Here is a 20,358-nt window from a genome sequence, read left to right as displayed (position 1 = left end):
TTAGAAACAAAATGTACTTTAAGTATCTATACTGTAGTAGTGGGGGTGATGATAGTGGAGAAGAAGTTTAAAGTAGCATAAAATGGGAATGCTCAAGTCAGCTACCTCAAATCTGTGCTTAATCCCTGCACTAAATGTATATAGTCATATTTCACCATTGTGTTTTAGACATTCAGTAACAAGTATACACCTAGATATTACTTGGACATCGGTGTTACAGGTATGCATAGTGCAATGTTGTATGGAGCAGAATTATAATACACTATTTTGATAGTCTCTGATACTGATACGGTGTAGCCCTGTATGGCAGTTTGTGGCCATATCTATTTCCTGGGCCTTTATCCTGGATAGAGGTCATGAATCAAACCCCCTCATTAAGTCTTTGTAAGTTGTCACAAATTGCTTTATTGTTGGTTAATAAATAATTAATTAATCAGAGTTTTAAGAACAACCATTTGAATGCTAGGTTTTGAAAAATTCCTTTGGTTGGTGTTTCTATGGATAATATCTATCTAATAATGCAGATGTAAATGTTGGGAATCCATAAATAAATGCTTGTGGCTTTCACATTTTCTAATGTGCCATCAAGTCAACTAAAAGAAATCCCTTAACTGTTAATACATTGCTTTTGGTCCAAATACTTGAGAAATAGTCTTTTTAGACCATAAATGCCTCATAAGTGATGCAAAATCACGAGTATTAACCATTAGTTGCACTGTTTATAAAGGGTGACTTACTGAAAGTGGTACTATAAAATGCATTCAATGTCTCTGTCACGCACAAACACATATCCAAATAGTGCTACTATTAAACATGGCCTTGATTGGATCTATATCTTCATATCAGCGTATCAATGGCATGGTGGTCATGCTTGAATGTGTGGCTTCTAAATTTAAAATTATTTTTTATATTCAGAAACAATTTCAGGTTATATCTGTTGTGCAATTAAAATGGAAACATATCTTACTATATTAGCAACTTTGTAATATTTGTCAATATTTAAATCACCTCAGTTCACCGTGTGGAGCTGGAGTTCTATTTCCGGCGCTGGTGTCATACTGCGCATGTAGTTAAATATTTACGGTAACACAACAAATGACGCTGCTGTGCCAACCTCGTTTTGGATTCCATTATGTCCCTTAGTGACGGAGTGACGTTAAATTAACAACACTGCTAACGTTAAAAATACTTAAACATTTCCCAATTTGTGTTAATTTCACGTAGCTAAAGGTGTTACCGTATGTTAGGAAAAAATATGCATTATTAGTGATGGGAATAAAGAAGAGAGGGAGTGAGACCGCCCGTGCGAACCGCGGGGTGTTAAAACCGAGCGACCCTCTCCCTCTACAATCCACGGGAAAAAATTACAGAACAAGTACAGAGCATCTCCCGCTCCTCTGACCAGCAATTTGTACACAATCATCCTAAAGTGAGTGACATACAGGCGTGTGCAGGTGAATATATTTATTTGTGTTTGAGTAAGAAGCGGAAGTCGGCGTCAACATGGAGAACTGCGGCTTCCAGAGCCAGATACTGTCCGTCATGGAGGTCCTGGCCAAGGCGGCCGTGGCGGAGATAAACCGGCGTGTGGATGACAGCTGCGCGGTGCTCCGGCTGGAGGTGAGCCAGAGCCGGCGGGACATCGACCTGCTGAAGAGGAAGTGTGAGGTGATGGAGGCTGAGCTGAGGAGGACCAGGATGAGAGCCAGGAGGAAAGGTGGGGACGGGTGGCATGATCATTTCTTTCCCTGGTGTCAACTTACTGTCTGTAGTTTCTGCTTTTAAAACTGTGTATTTTTGTTCCTCTTCTTCCTCAGTGTTTTATCCTCCAGCAGCAGAGAGATTCACCTCTTTAGTCAAAGTAGTGTTGAACAAAGACAGACAGAGCACAGACTGGGATGCTGAGGCTCAAATTCAACCCCAACAGGTATAAACACTACAAAATATTATTTTGATTCTGCTTTCACCTGCTTTTTGATTAATCAGCTGCACATTCATCCCATGAAGTGCCAGCAAAACATGAAAAATGCCCATCACAAGTTCTCAGAGCAAAATGTTGTCTTTGAATTGCTTGTTTTGTTTGACCAACAGTCCAAAGCCCAAGTATGTTAAATTTACCATGATATTAAACAGATAAATGTCTTACATCTTCACTTGGTACATGACTTAAATAATTAACTGATTATGAAACATGCTCATGTACCCATATCTGTGGTAAGTCTGTTGTGCTGAGATGTAAACTCAGGTGTGTTTTCCTTTTACTTGCACAACCTGTGTGTATATGACTCCACAGTGTGTGAGGTAGTTCATCTCCCCTGTGTGAGTGTTAATGTTGAGCCTGGTGTTGCAGTGTGCAGATGCAGAGCCTGCTAATGAAGCTGAACACATAATGATCAAAGAGGAGTGCACGGAGGAGGACATGTGGAACTCAGAGGACAAACTGAGTGAGTTAAAAACACAAACATCAGACGCTTATTTGCTCATCACACTATCAGCAACAAGTGAGTACTTCTAAAGCTTGTTGTTCAGAACGTGATTAAAAAATATCCAAATTTCTCGGCGCATTAGAGTATGTGCTCACTGATTTAGAGTACATAATAGAGCTAAAGAAAAGACAGTTTAGTAGCGGGTGTCACTCTAAAATTTATCCTGCAAACCCAGTGAATTGTTTCAGTGTCTCTCAAGATGCATCCCTGAGACTAGTTCCCAAAGCCATCTAGAGAAACAAGGAGCGCTGGCAGCCTTTCATTCTGTAAGAATTGCCTACATAATGTCAACACTTGCAGTAGTGTGCCTGGAGAATCTGTCCAAGACCTAAAAGTTCTTGTTCTGTTGAAATGACTATGTTTTGTACATTACTCTTTGCAATAAAAAAAGAGGAGTAATTAAAAGATGTGTTAGACTTAGAGATTGAAAACCCTCTAATGTAAGATGGTGTGTTATTCCTGTGCTTTCTTTAGTCTCTGAAGCCGAGCAGCCGCCATGTTTCGACGCCTCACAACCTGCCCAGGCTGACAGCTTTGTAGAGCGTTACCACTCAGCTGAGAGCCCAGCTGACCACGGCTCTCTGGTTTCCCCAACAGACGGCTACAGCGCTTTCCCAGAGCAGCAGCTGAACAGAAACCAAACTGGGGCAGAGCTTATAGTGAAACACGAGAATGAGGAAGAGCCCAATGAGAACGCAGCTCCTCTCGATTCAGCCCACAACTTTGTGACAGAGGAAGGTAACAGACAGCTGTGGTCATCTGATGTGTGCAGAGACGCTGTTGATCCAAGCTTCTCGTATGCCGAGCAGCAGTTTGAGCCAATCCCCTCTGTGTTCCCGTCTCAAAGTGGATTGCATTTGGAAGACATGGTGCCTCAAATGAACACAGGGAAATCACAGTCAGTCGTGGTGAGCGCAGCACGAGTGAAAAGACGAGCCAGAGCGTTTGGATGTAAGAGACCGCAACCAGACGAAGGACACAGTGCGTTATCTCAGATAAACACCATGGATCAGTGCTTGATTCCTCAACAATCACAACATCAGTACAGAGACTCTCCTCACACGAGGAACCCAAACGAGGATTTGACGTCTCCAAACCCAGGGCACAGCCGCAGCGGCTTCAGCCTGGCGAGGAGGATGAGGACGCCCTGGAGGTCCGGCATCGGCGAGAAGAGGTTCAGCTGCACGTACTGCGACAAAAGCTTCATGAGGTTCAGTCAGCTCAAAGAGCACCTGAGGAGTCACACGGGGGAGAAACCGTTCAGCTGCCTGCAGTGCGGCAGGAGCTTCACCAAACAGTGCAATCTCATCAGACACGCAGTCGTCCACTCCGGAGAGAAGCCCTATGAGTGCTCGCTGTGTGGGAAGTGCTTCACCCAGCGCTCCAGCCTGAAGTCGCATCAGAAAACAGCACACTGAGCTCACATGGGGTTTATTTAATATATCACATAGTTTGGCGACGTATCGCTAAAATTATTGTTTGTTTTTATTGTTGTTTTATTGTATTACTTTGGTTTAAAACAGTTTTATATTATGATATTTAAAATTTTGATATAATGAAAGAGATTAGTCTGGAAACACAGTATCATTGTTAATCTTAAAGGGTCATTCCAGTGTGGTGGCAAGTTCAAGTACAAATCATGTACACAGATTCACATCTTTGCTTTTTTCCTAGTATTTTTCCCACCGCTCCAGGCAGCCAAAAGCATCTGTTCTTTTTCACACTGTTTTAAAAACACTCAGTGGACTCTTGAACCTTACATGTGTGGTTTAATCCATCACACTAAACACTTTTCACAACAATAGCTGACAAAAGTGCTTGTGTAGAATTTAACTGGCTCCCTGAAACTAGACGAATAACACATTAAAATTTCTAACCACAGTAAATGGTCAGTATATCCAATCTGTAGGGAATGTGTCAGAAAATGCAATGCACTGGTGTGGTTGTTGTCCCTGCTTTGAAAGGCTCTGTAACTGTAAAATGAGTGACACACACCTACTTTATTCAGATCAGCACTTCTGATATGTTGTGTATAACAGTCACATTGTCACATTTTATTGTGAGACTGCTTGTTTTTTATGTTGGACTGTTGTGACATACAATGATGCACATTAGGAAACTCCACACAGACAGAAACATGAAAGATTCACTCATTAAAATGATGCAGATAACGAATGAAATTCTGATTCTTTTTTCAATATTTTTCAATAAGGGCGTCAGGTAGTCTGCTTTTCCATGTTACACCAAACGCTGAAATCTGAGTGATGCCAGAGCTGAAATGTAGAAGACAACTAAAATGACCAAATGTTAAAAATCATGGTAAATATCTTTTATATTCGCCAGCAGGCACATTCTTTTCTCGTCCAGATGGACAGAGGAGGCTTAAAGGATGTTGGAAATACCTTCAAAATTGCAGTAAGTTTTGTCAGATGACCTCCAGGCTGCTTTTTACATATCGTCAGGAATGTATCTTTCAGGAAACCGGAAGCTTAGCTCTGAGACACGAGAGAGAGAAACAAACTGGGGTTCAGGCTGCCTGACTGAAACAGTCAAACATTTCTTACTGCAACCAACCTGTGGAAACCAGAGAGCTGAGGCTCCACTGTGACACTCCATCAGGACGTAAAGTGTGGATCTTTTAACACCAACTGTCGGTCTGAAAGCAAATGTTTTCACACTTATTTCAAAACAAATGTGCCTCTAGATGTTCAGTCCAGGCTGTCTGAGCTTATAAGAATAAGAGACAAACACAAGGAAAACTCAGAGAAGCCTTGTTACTCAATCAGCAAAAAACATCTGTCTGTATTCATCAAAGCAGGTAACACAAACTTTTTACACAAATATACAAAGGTAAGACATGAAAAATGTTTTCTCATAAATATCAGATCCTTTATACTGTAAAACAGTGTCATTAAAGTTACATTGGTTGCATAGAAAAGTAGTGATAAGTAGTTCAGAGGACATCCCCACGTATATCGCTGTACAAGTGCATCTTAGTTCCTATTGAAGTGATCAGACTGAGATCAGCAGAATGTAACATGAGCATCAGAAGGACGTGCTGCAGCGGAGACAAACGTGGTTCGACAAAAATAAATCTTATTTCATAAGTCATTTAGTTTGTACAGTGAAAACATTTAGATGAACACTGATTAACGGATCTGATGTTACACTGACCGTCCCAAGACTGAATAATAAATGAAAAGGCTTTTATCCCAAGAAAGTCGATTTCAGAAATTTTACTGGAGTGTGTTGATAAAAGTAGAAAATGCCGTGATGAGACCATTTAAAGGTCCAGTGTGGAGGATTTAGGGGCATATATTGGCGGAAATGGCATACAGTATAAATACCTATGTTTTCATTAGTGTTTAATCACCTGAAAATAAGAACCACTGTGCTTTTGTTTCCTTAGAATGAGATGTTTATACTTACATACAGAGCAGGTCCACCATGTTGTTCTACAATAGCCCAGAATGGACAAATCAAACACTGGCTCTAGATAGGGCCACTTACATTTTCACATTGGGGAGAGTAGTTCTACATTCTTGGCACACGGGAGAAGTTTCAATTCTGGTATCTCACCACTAGATGCTACTAAATCCTACACACTGGACCTTCACTGAGACAAACTGAACCAAATGTTAGTAGCAACTACTTAGGGAGTGTGTCAGAGTATCTTGCTGTAAAACATTTAGCTTCAGATTGGAAATGTGCCCCAATTAAAAAATATATACATTGAATTTTAAGTAAAATGTTGCTACTTTAACTTAGCTTATCTTTTCAAGAGAAAAACGAACATTACATTTATTTAGTACTCAGCTCGGCTCTCTGTCTGATTTGGATATTTTCCGCACAACAAAGTGGAAACTGAACATCTGGCACATCTGAATGGAAAGAAATAAAAGACCAGGTTGTGCTGTTTCCCTCAAATCAAAATATTATTCATCCAACTCAAGCTGAGTCACGGCTGCTTTTGAGTAAAATGGTTTGATTAACTGAAGTCTCTTTTGGCTCTCTAGGTAAGTGAAATTTACCGGGTTCTTTTTCTTTTTTAAAGACATTGGAATTGAAGTGGAATTAATTAATTGGAGTCTGTGTGGGAAGTTATTGCTCAAAAAATGTGGTCTTTTATACTCATTTTCACCACATGAAATTTTGATTCCCTCTTATGCATGGGACAGTAAGAACGGGGTAGCAGTACACTGCGTAGTCAGAAACAGGAAAGCCTCTCGTCATCTCAGCACCAATGTCACGTTGAAACAATGAGCCCGAGGCAACTTTCTGTTCGACTGACAAGAACTGAAAAATCTGTAAGGACAAACAGCATGAATCGCTGTTTGTTTATAACACTGTTTTAGGACAGCTTTTTCACACAATGAATTATTATGTATAATTAACATTACTGCTGGCCTTTATCAGAAGTTTGACACTGGGATCTTGTATTGATACATTTTAGTTTTGAATATAAAGTGAGACTATGCAACTTTTGAAAAACAGCGTCCACTGTGGCCTTAAGAGGTAATTATAGCATTATAGCATGTTGAATATGAACATCTTGAGGATTTTCTGAAGTTCCTTCAATGACTACCTTTTGGAGCGTAGAAAATATGAGTTAATATATTAATATCTTACCAAAGCTATGTGCTATATGACCAAATGGTGTTGCACACAATAGCAGAGGGAAGACAGTCAACAAAATGACTGTCAGTTACTCAGCAATGTCTAAAGCTTGCTCACATTAGCCACCATGTGCTACTGGTCACACCAGACCAAAAAAGCTATAGCAGCTAAATCCCTGAGTGTACTGAAGTGAGTAAGGATGCGTGTTATTGTTTGTCAATTGAGCTATTTTTTCTAAGATGTAATTTTGTCAAAAGTTACATAGTCTTGCTTTAAATCTGATTTTTTTTTTAACTTGTTTTGGCTTCATTGTGTGTTAATAGAGTTGCAAGAGGGGGCTGTTTTCAAAACCTTGATGGTGTAAAATATTTTACAAGTGCAGTCTAGTTCTGGGTTGCTAGGATGGTTTGAGATGAAACGTCTGTGTCCTGAGTGTTGTTTTTCAGGCACTCAGTTATTATAAATCACCTCGTGTTTTCTCATCTGAACGTTAATCAGAAAAATATGGGATTTGTTTTGATTTAGTAGAAACGTGTCTAACAAAGAGCACAGGGAAAATATCAAAACACAAGCTTTGATTTTTAAACACTCACACATACACCACACAAGGGATCGTCAATACCCCTTGTCATAGACAAGACGCTTAATAAAGGAAACCTTGAAAGGAAAAAAAATCTACAACATCTCACAATATTAAATATAAACAACCTTTTCATAAAAAATAATCTCTATGCCAAGTGTCCATTTGTTGATAAAAGCTTTTTTTTTTGTGCTAAACAGAGACTTGTCCCGTCACACCTGGGTGATAATATCTTTGAAAGACAGTTATTATCTACATCAGGTGTGCTTGATTTATGAGTCAACATGTGATACATTCACTTGACAGATAAAAAAAATCAAGTGTCTTTTCTTTTTACATTTTATTTTTCCAAAATCTTTGAAATGTATCCGGTCTGTCGGTTTACGTCCTCCATCCAGGGGTAAAAGTCTCCCTCTCTTGTCAAAATCCACAGCCTCCTTTGTGTGTGTGTGTGTGTGTGTGTGTGTGTGTGTGTGTGTGTGTGTGTGTGTGTGTGTGTGTGTGTGTGTGTGTGTGTCCATGTGGATTTACATGTGTGTTACATGGGGCAGGTGTCTGTCCCTCTCTCTTGTTCCTCTTCCTCCAAGCTGCTGGAGCAGTCCATCGCCTCTCCACTGTCTTTCTCGCTGCTGGGGACCATCGGAGACCAGCTCTCCCCAAGCTCATCCTCCTCTTTTACATCCTTTCTCTCCTCTGCCTCTTCGTCCTCATCCCTTCCTATCTGCCTGCAGTAAGGTGGGATCTCAACCACGACATATTTCTTTGCCCAGCCGCTCAGCACTGCCTTCTGCCGGACGTCATTCCCCATCAGGCCTGCGTCAGACCTGGAGTTAGTTGCTGAGAGAAAAAAGGAGAAACAGGAAAGAGAGGAAGGGAACGATTATTGACTAATTTGGTGATAGAGTTAAAAAAAAATCTGTGCCTGTTGCTTAGTTCCTGCAACAGCTTCCCTCTTGTACCAACTGCCAAAAACCATGTACACACACAACCCACAGCCATAACGGCATAAAACTCAGTTTTCAAATGCCAAATGCCAGTGTCAAAAAAGCCATTTTTTTTTATTTTTGCCACATTTAACTTTTAAATCACAAATGCTAAAAGGACATCCTTATCAGACCAACTCACCTGGCAGCGCTGTGGAGAGCTGGCTGGAGTTACAGGTAACAGAACTGTTGTTATTGGAGCTAATAGCAGCAACAAGTTGAAAGACCTCGGAGCGGGGCAGCTGGGGAGACACCGGTAAGGAGTGACACTGTCTTCCTGGCAGCTGCTGCCAGTAGTAAGATGTCTCCTGTTGGGGTCCTCCAGGTCCATGAGCAGACGGCTGGTTACTGAACGCACTTCCTGGAGGTGAGTGCAGGTCAAACACCAGCGAGAAGACAGACTTGCTGGGCACGTCGTAAAACTTGATCTTGCCCCCACATAGGTCCTCTCGAGCAGTAAAGGGGTTGATCTTGCGGGCTTTTGAAGCTCGCTGAGCGATGGGGGGGTTATAGTAAGGGTCTTGAACGTTGACTTTTCTCCCTGGTTTGCAGGAGAAGATGTCTGATTGGCTGCGGCTGAGCCAGATGTTTCGTCGAGGGCGGGGGGATTTAGGGGGGATTTTATCATCTGGGAAACCAAGAGGGTTAAGCCGTTTAAAGCCCTGGATCTTCTCACCTTGAACAAAAAAACAGATACATTTTTGTGACACATTTTGCACGGATTTTACATTAAATTATAAAATTTAAAGTAATGTATCATGTATTTTATTCTAGAGTGAAATGTTGTGGGGGTTTTTTCATTGTCATATCTTGTTAATTCTGATGGTAAAATAGAGAATCTATTGGAACCACTAGGTGGCAATACAGGCTTAATCCTTCATAAAGTACTGAGACATGAGTTCCTTAAATCTCTGTTCTTAAGATGTTTCCAAAGGCACGGGATGACCTTATCTTTATTATACAAAAATGGCATATGAAGTTTGGTAGGGTCTTAATATTGTCTCAACTTTGACTGGTGCAGGAGGAAAAACATTAAGAGGAAAGAAAGATTTGAGGACCACAGAAACAGGGATTTAAAAGGAGTTATTTTCAGTTTGCAGCCATTGATTACATCGTTAGGAAAGAAAGAGCAATTTCCCTAGTTCACAAAAATCACCTCCCAAAGATGATACATTGAAGCAGCTGAGCTAACCAAGAAAACATCTTATTTTATCCTCCTCTCAAATCTCAAAGTTCTGTTGAACTTCTGAGAGATCGTGTATCTTGACATGCCAGGAAACAAATGAAAGAATTACTCTTCTGACTCATGACGACCAAAAAAAGCTACAAAAATATTTGGCTAAAAAGTTGTTATGCAACAGATTTCCTACTATGAGGGTGATTGTGGTTTTGAGGAAATGCTGATGTTATCAGGTAAACAGAGAGGGGGAGTTGGAGGGACAGAGTTTGTGACGTACTCTAACAAACGACATCAGATGAGGAGTAAGAACTGTCAGACCCAGGCCATGTTTTCCACACAATAAAAGCTACATAAGAGATATTTCTTATGCCAACAGGCCCCGACTGTGTTTCATAAACTGTGTAAGCTTGATCTTGATTAACAACACCACATGTAAGAAACCAAGTTTGTGTCACAACTATAGCTCACTCTTGCATCCTGTGACGTCATACGTTCGTGCTCTCCCTCTTCACACACTGCAGCACGAAGGAAGAGAAGCCGTTTGGCTCGTCTAAACAAAAACATTACTGCCTGCTGACTCCGTGATGGTCAGACATGCAGGCGGCGGTACACTGGACCAAATTAGAAGTGAAACCTGGGCCTGCATGGATCAAGTATCTCAAAATAGGCATCTAAAATCTCAGACCAGTTTTCCTCCTAAGTCATAGTGAAGTTTATATTATCAGCAATCAAGGACTGTTCTTTGAAGTGTGACACGGATAAATGTTAGAAGATATTTGACTTTGCGTATATGATCCCAAATAACGAGGGATCCAGATATAATAGTGGAAATAGGAATAGTACTCTCCTGCAAGCTGACCGTATGACTAAAAAGGAAGTGAAGTTTAAATCTGGCTTGAACAAACCTGGCTGTATGTTTGGATGAGGACAGTGTCAACAGTGTCCTTGTAAATGACTGAACAAACACAGAATCACCATTGTGCTTTGCAAGAGGAACTGGTGTTAGGAGAGGAGAGAAGTTTCTATCAGGCACAGTTATCCGACAGGATAACAAGTGAAATATTGACTCACTGAGCAGTTGGCAGCAGTCTGACTACATAAGAATACAGGCAGCCCTGGAGGTGAAAGGCTTGGAAGGCCAGAAGAAGGGTATAACATAGATTACCCTCACTTCCTACCACCTTCTTTCACAGGCATCTTCTCATAAACAAAAGGAGATGACTTTATTTGTCTGTAAAGCTAAAGCTGAAACGACAGATCACAGCATCACAGAGTGAGATTTTGTGCAGTGCTCTTACTCTTTGTTATGGTCTTCTTGTCGTTGTCCCCAGAAAGAGGGACACACTCATGCTCCATCTCTTCAACTTTAAGGCGTGCCAGAATCTCCTCAAGGTGCCTGACGATGTCTGGGAAGGACGGACGGAGTTTAGGGTCCATCTGTGGTGGTGGTGGTGGTGGTGGTGGGGTGGGGAGGGGGGGGGGGGGGGGGGACGACACACGATATGGAGACTTATAAGATTTGTGTTTATATACCGTAGCATGGTGCAGGAGCAGGGATCACACTCATCAGGTTATTATCAGGAAAAGGAAAACACAACAATATTAAAGCATTAAAATAATTTACATAAACAAACAAGAACACAGCTGATGCTTCTAAAAGCATTTGCATTGTATTTTACAAGTTGGTTTTCCAGGAACTATAATGTTTTATGGTACAAAGAAGATTGTTTACTGGCTTTTTTATTGGCACTTTATTTTGAAACATTAAGTTTCTTTAGAGAAAGTGGTACAAAAGAAAAGCCTGTGAAAAACAAAACACCTTAACGTGTAAATGAAGTCCTCTTTGCGACAGGAAGCAACATGACTCGCGTGTTTACATTTTCAGACGTCTATGGCAATAATATCTGGGTCTTTTTTTCCCTCACAATTAAAACACTACATCGAGCATCTTTATTTAAAGTATTTAAAAGTGAGGAAAACTATTAGAAAACTTAAGCTGAAGATGAAGGGAAGGGAAAGACAAAAATTGGAAGAAATAAGGAGAGGCAGACAGTGTGAAAGAGGGAGAAGTTATATGAGGCAGACTGTTGTTAGGCGAGAAAAAGAACAGATGGAAAAACAAGACAGGAGACAAAAATGTGACTGAAAGATATAGACATGCAGCTGACACTGAAGTTCAAGGGGGTTGAAATCAGACGCTAGAAAGACACTGTAAAACTGACTATTGAGAAGATGAAATTACACTTGAGTGCTCTGGAAAAGACTTGGATGGAGGATAAGGGAGAAAAGGATGATAAAAGCGAGACAACAGACAAGGATGAGAGGGGATGGACGGAGCCAATATAGGATCAGTCAGCGGGGTGCTCCAAAATCTTTAATGCCCTCATCCTCTGTGGTTTGTAATTATGTCAGAGAGGGGAAAAACACTATTTCAGTCCAGTGATTATTATGTGATGTGAGCAAAACTAATCTCTCGTGAAAAAAGAATGTTTGATTAGGTTTGATTTACTTAATGTTCCTCCTTATGTCAATAGTTTGACAGCAAATCAATGAATGAACATTGAGCGAAGCTGAGAACCAACTGATCCAGCTTTTAGTGAACAGAAGACCCCCTGGATAGTGAGCTAAATCAGATTATTCAGATAATCTGATTGCCCCCCTACTTCTGAACAAGGTAATAATAGTTACTTAAGAAATTAAAAATAAAATCGTGGAAATCCAAAGTAACAACCAAGACAAGCTATTTGGGGAAACACAGAGTTCGTCATTCTCCAAATGACCAAGTGTATATCACTCACTCACTCTGTGCTAACTTGCATTCATGAAGACAACTTTCTTTGTCTCATGTGCCTCCTGAGAACGAAGAATCCAAAATGAAGGTTTGCTGAATCTGAAACACCTTTAAAACGCCAAAGTCACACAATAACAAACAAACTACCAGTCAAGGCAGTAGTAGATCAGCAGCTCCCATTCTGCGAGGTTAAATCACTGTTTGTGTCAATGGACTCTGGATTTGAAGAGAGCATAGATAATTTTTACTTTTAGGTCAGTCCACCATCAGAAAGGGCTGTGTGTTTGTCAAGTACTGAGCTTACGACGGGATAAATGAGATTTGTATTACACTGCACAAGTTGGGAGAAACCAATGTGTTAATATAGTTTTGCTGTTGTTAATCACAGACCTCTTTGACTTAAAGTCATCAAGAATGTTCTCCATTTTTGGATTTGTTGTTCACCCTAGGCTTACAAGAAAAACAAAGTTTTCCTCACAAACACAAGGTAACACACACAAATGGTCATTTGGAGGGTGAAGTATTCCTTTAAACATGACCAAACACAAACACCTGACACTAACTTCAGCAACTTCATGGCTTGTTACAAAATTGTAATGTCTTAATTGACAGAGACTATGACAAACAGATTGGACAGGAGTGTGGTGGACTCACGTTGCAGCAGTTGAAAGCCAGCTGGAGGAAGTCAGGCGGACAGTCTCCAACCATGTGCTGGAACGTGTGATAGTCCAGGCCAAAGTTCTGCTCAGGAGGGAGAGAAGACAGAGAGACAGAGAGATTTTGGATATATGAATGTTAAACAGGAAACTCTTATTTACCTTTCTAAAAGTGGGATAAAGACAGAAAAAGACAGAGCTTCATCAGATGTTTGACATACTGCAACACTTCTGCCAAAACCAGCTTCATGTCAAACTAATCCGTCTGGCACGGTCCTGCTGAATGATAAGTTTGTGTTTTGGCTCTTTCAGTCCACTGATATCTTAAATAACACAGGATGTGTGATAGAAAAAAGCTAAAATATTTTTACAGTATGTTAAGAATTAAATTGAAGACAAAAAACAAAGTGTTTGGGGTAAAGAGCTGCATTCCACTGTGTTAAAGGCACTCTACACTTAATTTAAGATGCCCTTTCATTGCATATTGAATAAGAAAACACAACATTTATCTCATATTAGGAGAGCATGTCGACAAATCTAATCAGAAAGTTGACTTAAAACTACACAATAGTTGAGCCTAGCCAAAACTGGACTATTGTGGCCAATACCCGTATCAAAAAAACACCTTTGCGTCTTACACAATAACCCATTTTCATTTTTAAAATAAATGTATAAAAAATTTAATAATGATCCCTTGAATTTAGGTACAAAATGTACTGAGCAGCACATTTAAAATTTAAAACACAAACTACTGTCTGGTGGATGACATTTACACAAATACCTTCATATACTACATCTTATAAGCTATAATTAGTCAATAAAATTGGCTGATGGTTCCAGTTCCATTAAAGTTTTCCATTTGCAAAAGTAAAAAGCAGACTTGAGCACTCACTCTTAGGTCTGTATGAGTCATGTGAATGCAACACAGTATAAACAGAGCGTTAATTATGGGACACCAACAGATTAACCGGTGTACAAAGCAAACAGGAAGATGGAGTGATACGAGGTTAAAGGGTGGAAAAGAGGTGAGAAGTAGATGTGCATTCACCTCTGTGCGGGGAAGGAAGTCAGGGTCAGCCTGCACCCTCGCAATGATCTCACACAGGACTATACCGTAGGAGAATACGTCGGCCTGAAAACACACAGACACACATAAAGACGAGCAAACAACAAAGATTTGTTTTTTCAGTAATGTCTGGTTTATTATAAAGTGACACATTTGTGGACTTCCTGCCTGAAATATAACTCTAAATCCCACACTGGGGGGATACTGGGGGCGGCAGTAGCTCAGTCCATAGGGACTTGGGTTGGGAACCGGAGGGTCGCCTGTACGAGTCCCCGTCCAGACCAAAATATGGAGCATGGACTGGTGGCTGGAGAGGTGCCAGCTCACCTCCTGGGCACTGCCAAGGCGCCCTTGAGCAAGGCGCCCTTGAGCAAGGCACCGAACCCCCCAACCGCTCGGGGCGCCTCACCAAGGGCAGCCCCCTCACTCTGACATCTCTCCACTTTGTGCATGTATAGGTCCTGTTTGTGCATGTGTGTGTCTTTCAGACCTGTGTGTAATTGACAAGCAAGAGTGAAAACATTGAATTTCCCCTCAGGGGGATTAATAAAGTAAATAAACTTAAACTTAAACAATTCCCCAGAAATTCAATGTTCAGTGAAAACCATGCATCTTCTTCCCAACTCATTCACTATGCATCATTAGTGTTTTGTTTTGATATACATATTGTTTTTTGCTGCTTTTATGATCCATCCAGGGGTATAAGTTTAATCAAAGTCATTTAACGTAATCTTATTTGATTTTCCATGTCATCTCAGTTTATATTACTACTTGCTACTTAAGGTGAGAGGTCAAAGTTAGTGACTTTACCTTCTCGTTGTAGGGCTCATCTCTCAGCACCTCTGGAGCCATCCAGAAAGGAGAACCAACCACGGATAGTTTCTCTACCTCAGCACTGCACAAAAAAAAAAACACACACACACACACACACACACACACACACACACACACACACACACACACACACAGATTATGTACATGTGGATGTATCTGGTCCTTTATAACAAGGAAGTAATTGTGCTAAAATTGGTGCCAATTTGTGTGTGCTAGTCGAATAGTGTAATAAAATCATGTGGGCAGAGCAGACTCAGTGTCAGTTTGTTTAGTGCATTTGTTGGAGGGTGTAAAACAATTTCTTTGGCCTGTGTCTGTAATGGTAATATGAACAACCTTCTAGATAAACGAAGCCGATAAGCTCCTTGCGCTGTTTTTTTTTCACTCAAATTACCCTCTGGTCTCTGTGTACCCTCCAGTTAACAAATAAATGCAGTTTTAAAGTGAGAATGACTGCTGTCTTACCTTTCAATCAGTTTAAAAAATCATTTTAGATAGCCTGTATAATGAACTTTGCTCTCTGATCGTTCAAATTCAGTAGCTTTCACTTTATTTAGATTTAGATTGGGTGAAGTTGGACCAAATTTTGTATCTCTGATCTTTGTGGGTACAGAATTATAACGCAAGATTGCAGAAATTGTCATTTGTCAAAGTCGCATCAACTGTGCCCCTGAAGATATTTCATGGCAGAGAAAACAACCTGCCTCCGTCATTGTGCTACTGTCGCATTAAAAACCAAAACCCTGCACTGATAGTATCCTCCTGTTATCAAAACACTAAAGTTGAGAATGTGAACTGTACAGCATGCTCTTAATGTCAGTGCCAGACACATGTGTTAATAAATAACCCTGCGCCTGGTATGAGGAGGAGGCACACACTTAAGTGAGTTACAAATAGCTGTAATAGGAAAAACAGAAAAGAATAAAAACATTGTAGTGAAGAGCAGGCGTGGACATTTGGACATCTTCTCTCTTTTTATGGCTATTATAAATGACTTGCAGCAGATGTGATACTTTATAGCTTGACCGGTTTCCAAAGTGTCAATACAAAGACTAACTCCTGGTGTAAAATGAGGCGAGTGCAGCTACAGTTAACAAAAACAGGGCCTAATGGTGAATAATTAATTTACTAAAATAGGTTAGGGCAAAAAAAAAAAAAAAACTACTTTAACAGATACACTGACCCACTCAATGTCACATATTCCAAAATATTAGAGTTACCATGTAAATATTTTTGTTTTGGAGCTGTGAAAACTTTTTCTGATGACACCTCATGAAGTTTTTGGTCAGTAGGGGGCAGAGAAAACACCCAAATAAGCTCAAAGTACACAGCTACTTTACCACCACATCACCAGACTATAAAATTGTTACTGCTAACAGATGAACAAACAACCGGCTACAGGAGCAGATGAGAACAGCTGAGACTCAACCACAGAGTTACTGTGCCACAAAGGCCACAAAGTTCCCTTAATCAAGAGACGGATGAAAGCCCCTTTCACACTCCATATTCATTATATTCAATGTTAATATCAAAAGTAATCAATAATTAATTAAAGCAAGAGTGCGGGACTTTTACATATAACATTATGTTGCATTTAAGTGCTTGCCAAATGAGTTCACACCATGCTGATTAAGCTCATCACCGCCATGTATGTCGCACTACACAAGAGTTTTGTGGCAACTTTCCTGCGCATGGTGAGTTTTACATTAACCAGCCACAGCCAAAGATGCAGTGAGCTCACTTGCAGGCATTCGTTACAAGCGTGTGTCGACAGAGTTTAGGGAATTACTCTCACTAGCAATCAGAATAATCAAAATGAGCTTCCTAAAGGTTTCTTTCTTTGATTAAAGTCCTTTTGTAATTCCGTATAATCATCTGGGACTGGGTACATATATGTAGAGCAGTAATGAGTGGAGAACTCCTTACAGATTGGTGGGGATCTTTTCCGCCAGGCCAAAGTCTCCCACCACTGCTGTGTAGCCATAGTCATCACATTTGATCAGACAGTTCTGTGAACACAGAAAAACATTATCAGATATTTATCATGTGTAATTGAGGAAGTAGTGACACAGAGGTATTTAAAAAAAAGCATTTTTACAGCATGACGATATCAGCCAAACCTCTTCCTTAATGAACTTGAGCCTTCAGTATAATTTACATTCTCATTCTCTGTACATTTCAAAATGGGTATTAACAGGCTATTTCAATATGCACTGCTATGAAGTTTGGACTCTTCCTCTTCACCTTAAACAGAACCATCTATAAATGTACTGTTTGTGCTTGTTGCAACAGTCTTTAATATTATCCAAGCAGCTTTGTGATTGTACTGCAGAAAATAGTACATGCACTTCTGACAAAATTACATTCATTACATCATGCAACAAGAGATTGAGCTTAATGTTTTATATACTCACAATTAATTCATACATGTCATTCTACTTGGGTTAGCACACTGTACCATGCTGCTTCAGTGTACATTAATGCACAGTACATATTTAATGTGTAAAGTGAGTTAGTTTACATACGTCTTAAACTGTCACATTGCCCTTTATGTCTCTGTGTCCTGGGCCTGTCTCGTACTTTATTAATTTATGGCTTATAACTCCTTTAGAATGGAAGGTTAGACTGAAATGTAGCTCTATAAAAACAAAGCATAATCTCCAAAACAGGATGAAGTTACAGCTGGAAGAGAGTGCTTGGAACAAGTACATAGCAATAATTAGAATAAACAAGAAGAGAATGTTGCTTTGTCCATTGAGTTTCATGACTGATGTGTGAGTCATGGGCAAATGGACTTTGCATTAATTTGAGGTACTATGATCTGAGACGCTATGACTACACCATTTAACCCTCAGGGTAAACTGCAAAACTATTGTCTACTAAAACAGGTTTCACTAAAGCTTCTCTATATTTCTCTGTCCACTTTTTTATTCTCCCACTAATGAACAACTATAAGCTTATACAGGTAATGGATATGAGTTTACAGCAGGGTGCATACTGTCCTCGTTCCCTGCCAGCTCCATGCCAACAGGCTCTGGGTCAAGTCGGAAAACTAGAAGGTGCCTGCTACAGATTATCACATGTGACTGAGACAGTGTTCTTTACAGAGAGGTTAACAGGTCTGGGAGTAAAAGTCTGAGCACATAAGTGTATTAAGACCCAACATCTTTAACATTTGTCTCCTAGATCTAACACACATGTTTTATGTACAAAGGTTATAAATATATATATGATGCTACAGGAAATGTTTCTGTGTTGTCCTGGGGACACGAGAGGGCCTACAGTTCTATTTTTGGCATTGTTTTCTCCTCTTAACAAGCAATTAGCCTGTCTAGCTAACCTTGGAGGTGAGGTCCCGGTGGAATATGCCTTTGGAGTGCAAGTAAGCCAGACCGCTAGCGATCTCACAGGCCAGTTTCACCCTTGTGGGCCAACTCAGGTGTTTGTTGCTGTCTAGAAGCTGCTCCAGGTTTCCACCATTGATGTACTGGAGAAAGACAAAGCGAGACACATTATTGAAACTTCGTCACACAAGAAAAGGAGCACAAAGTATTTAATTTTACTAGAATATATAATATACAATTTCAGTTTTCAATTTCTAATAATTAAAAAAAGGTGCTAGGCCGACAAATGGATTTAACAAATTGTTTTAAATTTAATTTCTGACAGCATGTTATCAGCGAGCTGGGGAGATGTCACATGATTTTTCACAGGAATTAAATGTGACACGTAGTGAATATAATACTCCATACATAGCAATATAACACTCCATGTTCCCTATGACAGAAACAACAGACTGGTTAGTTAGCTTGCAAATCCATTGGTCAACTGGTGACACACTCAAACTACATAAAGATACTGACACATTACACAGACCAACTGCCTATCCAGCTGGCTCCCAGAGTGGATGACTGATTGGTGGGCTGCTTGGGTTACAGACGGCCCGCCTGCCGGCCTGGGGGCTAGCTGGTGTATCGAGCAATTGCCTGAATAAAATCTGGCAGGCAGAACTGCTAGTTTCCTACATGCATGAATGTGGACCGCCTGATCGCGCCGAAGAGTGGGCAGCCAAGAGGACAAATCAGCTCAGTGGGTTTAAAAGTGGCCAGGGTCCTTCATTCTGTCTGTCAGCTTTGATCCAGAATAACTTGTCTGACCTCGCTGCTTGCATGCAAACACACAGACACACTAATCCCATGTCAACATATCACGAACAACAGTGGTTAACTAGATAGAGCTGAGATGGGATAAAGAGATGGTCTGGTTATCGTTATGACTGACAGGCACAGAATTAGGACACAGGGGGCCGATGGCAAGGGGAGGAGGTCGCTACTTCTTCACACGATTTATTAAACTGGGCTTCTGGTCAGATTAATCCTAATTTTCCGATAATCTTATTATATTTTTACAGTGAATGTAAAACTATGTATGAATGATAGCGATATAACCTGACCAAGACAATTTTAATACTCAATAACTCAATGAGCTGTGTGTGATTTTTCCAGCTGAATGCAGGGTCACATCCCTTATCACACCATCTCTCTAGACCACTCAAATCTTAATTGCCATAATGGTTCAGCCTCTAAAGGACAATTACAACATCAAAAGATGCTAACTAAATTGCGCTTTTAATCAGTGGTGTCTTTAACAAGGTTATTTGGTATTGAATTTAAAGTATAAAACGATAGAAAATCAACATGCATATCACTGACTTGATTCTAAATAGATTCACACTGCATTAATCTTGTGTTAGAGCTGGTTATGATTTATCTGAACAATTTGTATGTAATGTAGGAGTGCGTCAGGGGGATAATTTATCACCACTATTGTTTGCACTATATTTAAATGACTTTGAAAAATATGTGAGTCAATGGTACAACGGACTTCAGCTTTTTTCAACTGAATGCCGCAATGTGATGAATGGTGAAATAGGGATATATTTGAAATTATATGTCCTGCTTTACGCGGATGATATGATTGTACTGGCAGAGACTCCTTCAGAATTACAGGCCGCATTAAATGCAGTTGCTTCTTATTGTAAAAACTGGTATTTAACTGTCAACACAGACAAAACAAAGGTTGTTATTTTCTCTAGGGGGAAATTACGGATACTCCCAGAATTTAAGTTTGGTTCAGATAAATTAGAAGTTACTTTTGAGTATGAC

At 40.2% G+C, this 20,358-nt stretch overlaps 2 protein-coding genes across 2 annotated transcripts in view; one reads left to right on the top strand and one right to left on the bottom strand.

Moving 5' to 3' along the window:
* Window positions 1-1,133: 1,133 nt before the first annotated feature.
* Window positions 1,134-4,878, top strand: si:ch211-155e24.3 (uncharacterized protein LOC100150696 homolog). The gene is made up of 4 exons (XM_050033750.1): window positions 1,134-1,717; window positions 1,818-1,927; window positions 2,351-2,444; window positions 2,961-4,878. The coding sequence occupies exons 1-4, from the start codon at window positions 1,504-1,506 to the stop codon at window positions 3,902-3,904; spliced, it is 1,362 nt and encodes a 453-aa protein (XP_049889707.1). The 5' UTR covers window positions 1,134-1,503; the 3' UTR covers window positions 3,905-4,878.
* Window positions 4,879-8,119: 3,241 nt separating this feature from the next.
* tesk2 (testis associated actin remodelling kinase 2) overlaps window positions 8,120-20,358 on the bottom strand; it is a 32,588-nt gene continuing 20,349 nt past the window's right edge. Inside the window, exons 6-13 of the mRNA XM_050033746.1 lie at window positions 18,534-18,680; window positions 17,120-17,202; window positions 15,170-15,254; window positions 14,342-14,425; window positions 13,292-13,378; window positions 11,145-11,283; window positions 8,809-9,342; window positions 8,120-8,520 (exon numbers count right to left, since the gene is read on the bottom strand). Of these exons, the coding sequence (XP_049889703.1) occupies window positions 8,222-8,520; window positions 8,809-9,342; window positions 11,145-11,283; window positions 13,292-13,378; window positions 14,342-14,425; window positions 15,170-15,254; window positions 17,120-17,202; window positions 18,534-18,680 (1,458 nt within the window). The 3' untranslated portion in view covers window positions 8,120-8,221. The remainder of the gene's footprint in view (window positions 8,521-8,808; window positions 9,343-11,144; window positions 11,284-13,291; window positions 13,379-14,341; window positions 14,426-15,169; window positions 15,255-17,119; window positions 17,203-18,533; window positions 18,681-20,358) is intronic.

This window comes from Epinephelus moara, chromosome 21 (assembly GCF_006386435.1).
Source record: "Epinephelus moara isolate mb chromosome 21, YSFRI_EMoa_1.0, whole genome shotgun sequence".
NCBI lineage: Eukaryota > Metazoa > Chordata > Actinopteri > Perciformes > Serranidae > Epinephelus > Epinephelus moara.
This window is presented reverse-complemented; position numbering and strand designations above follow the sequence as displayed.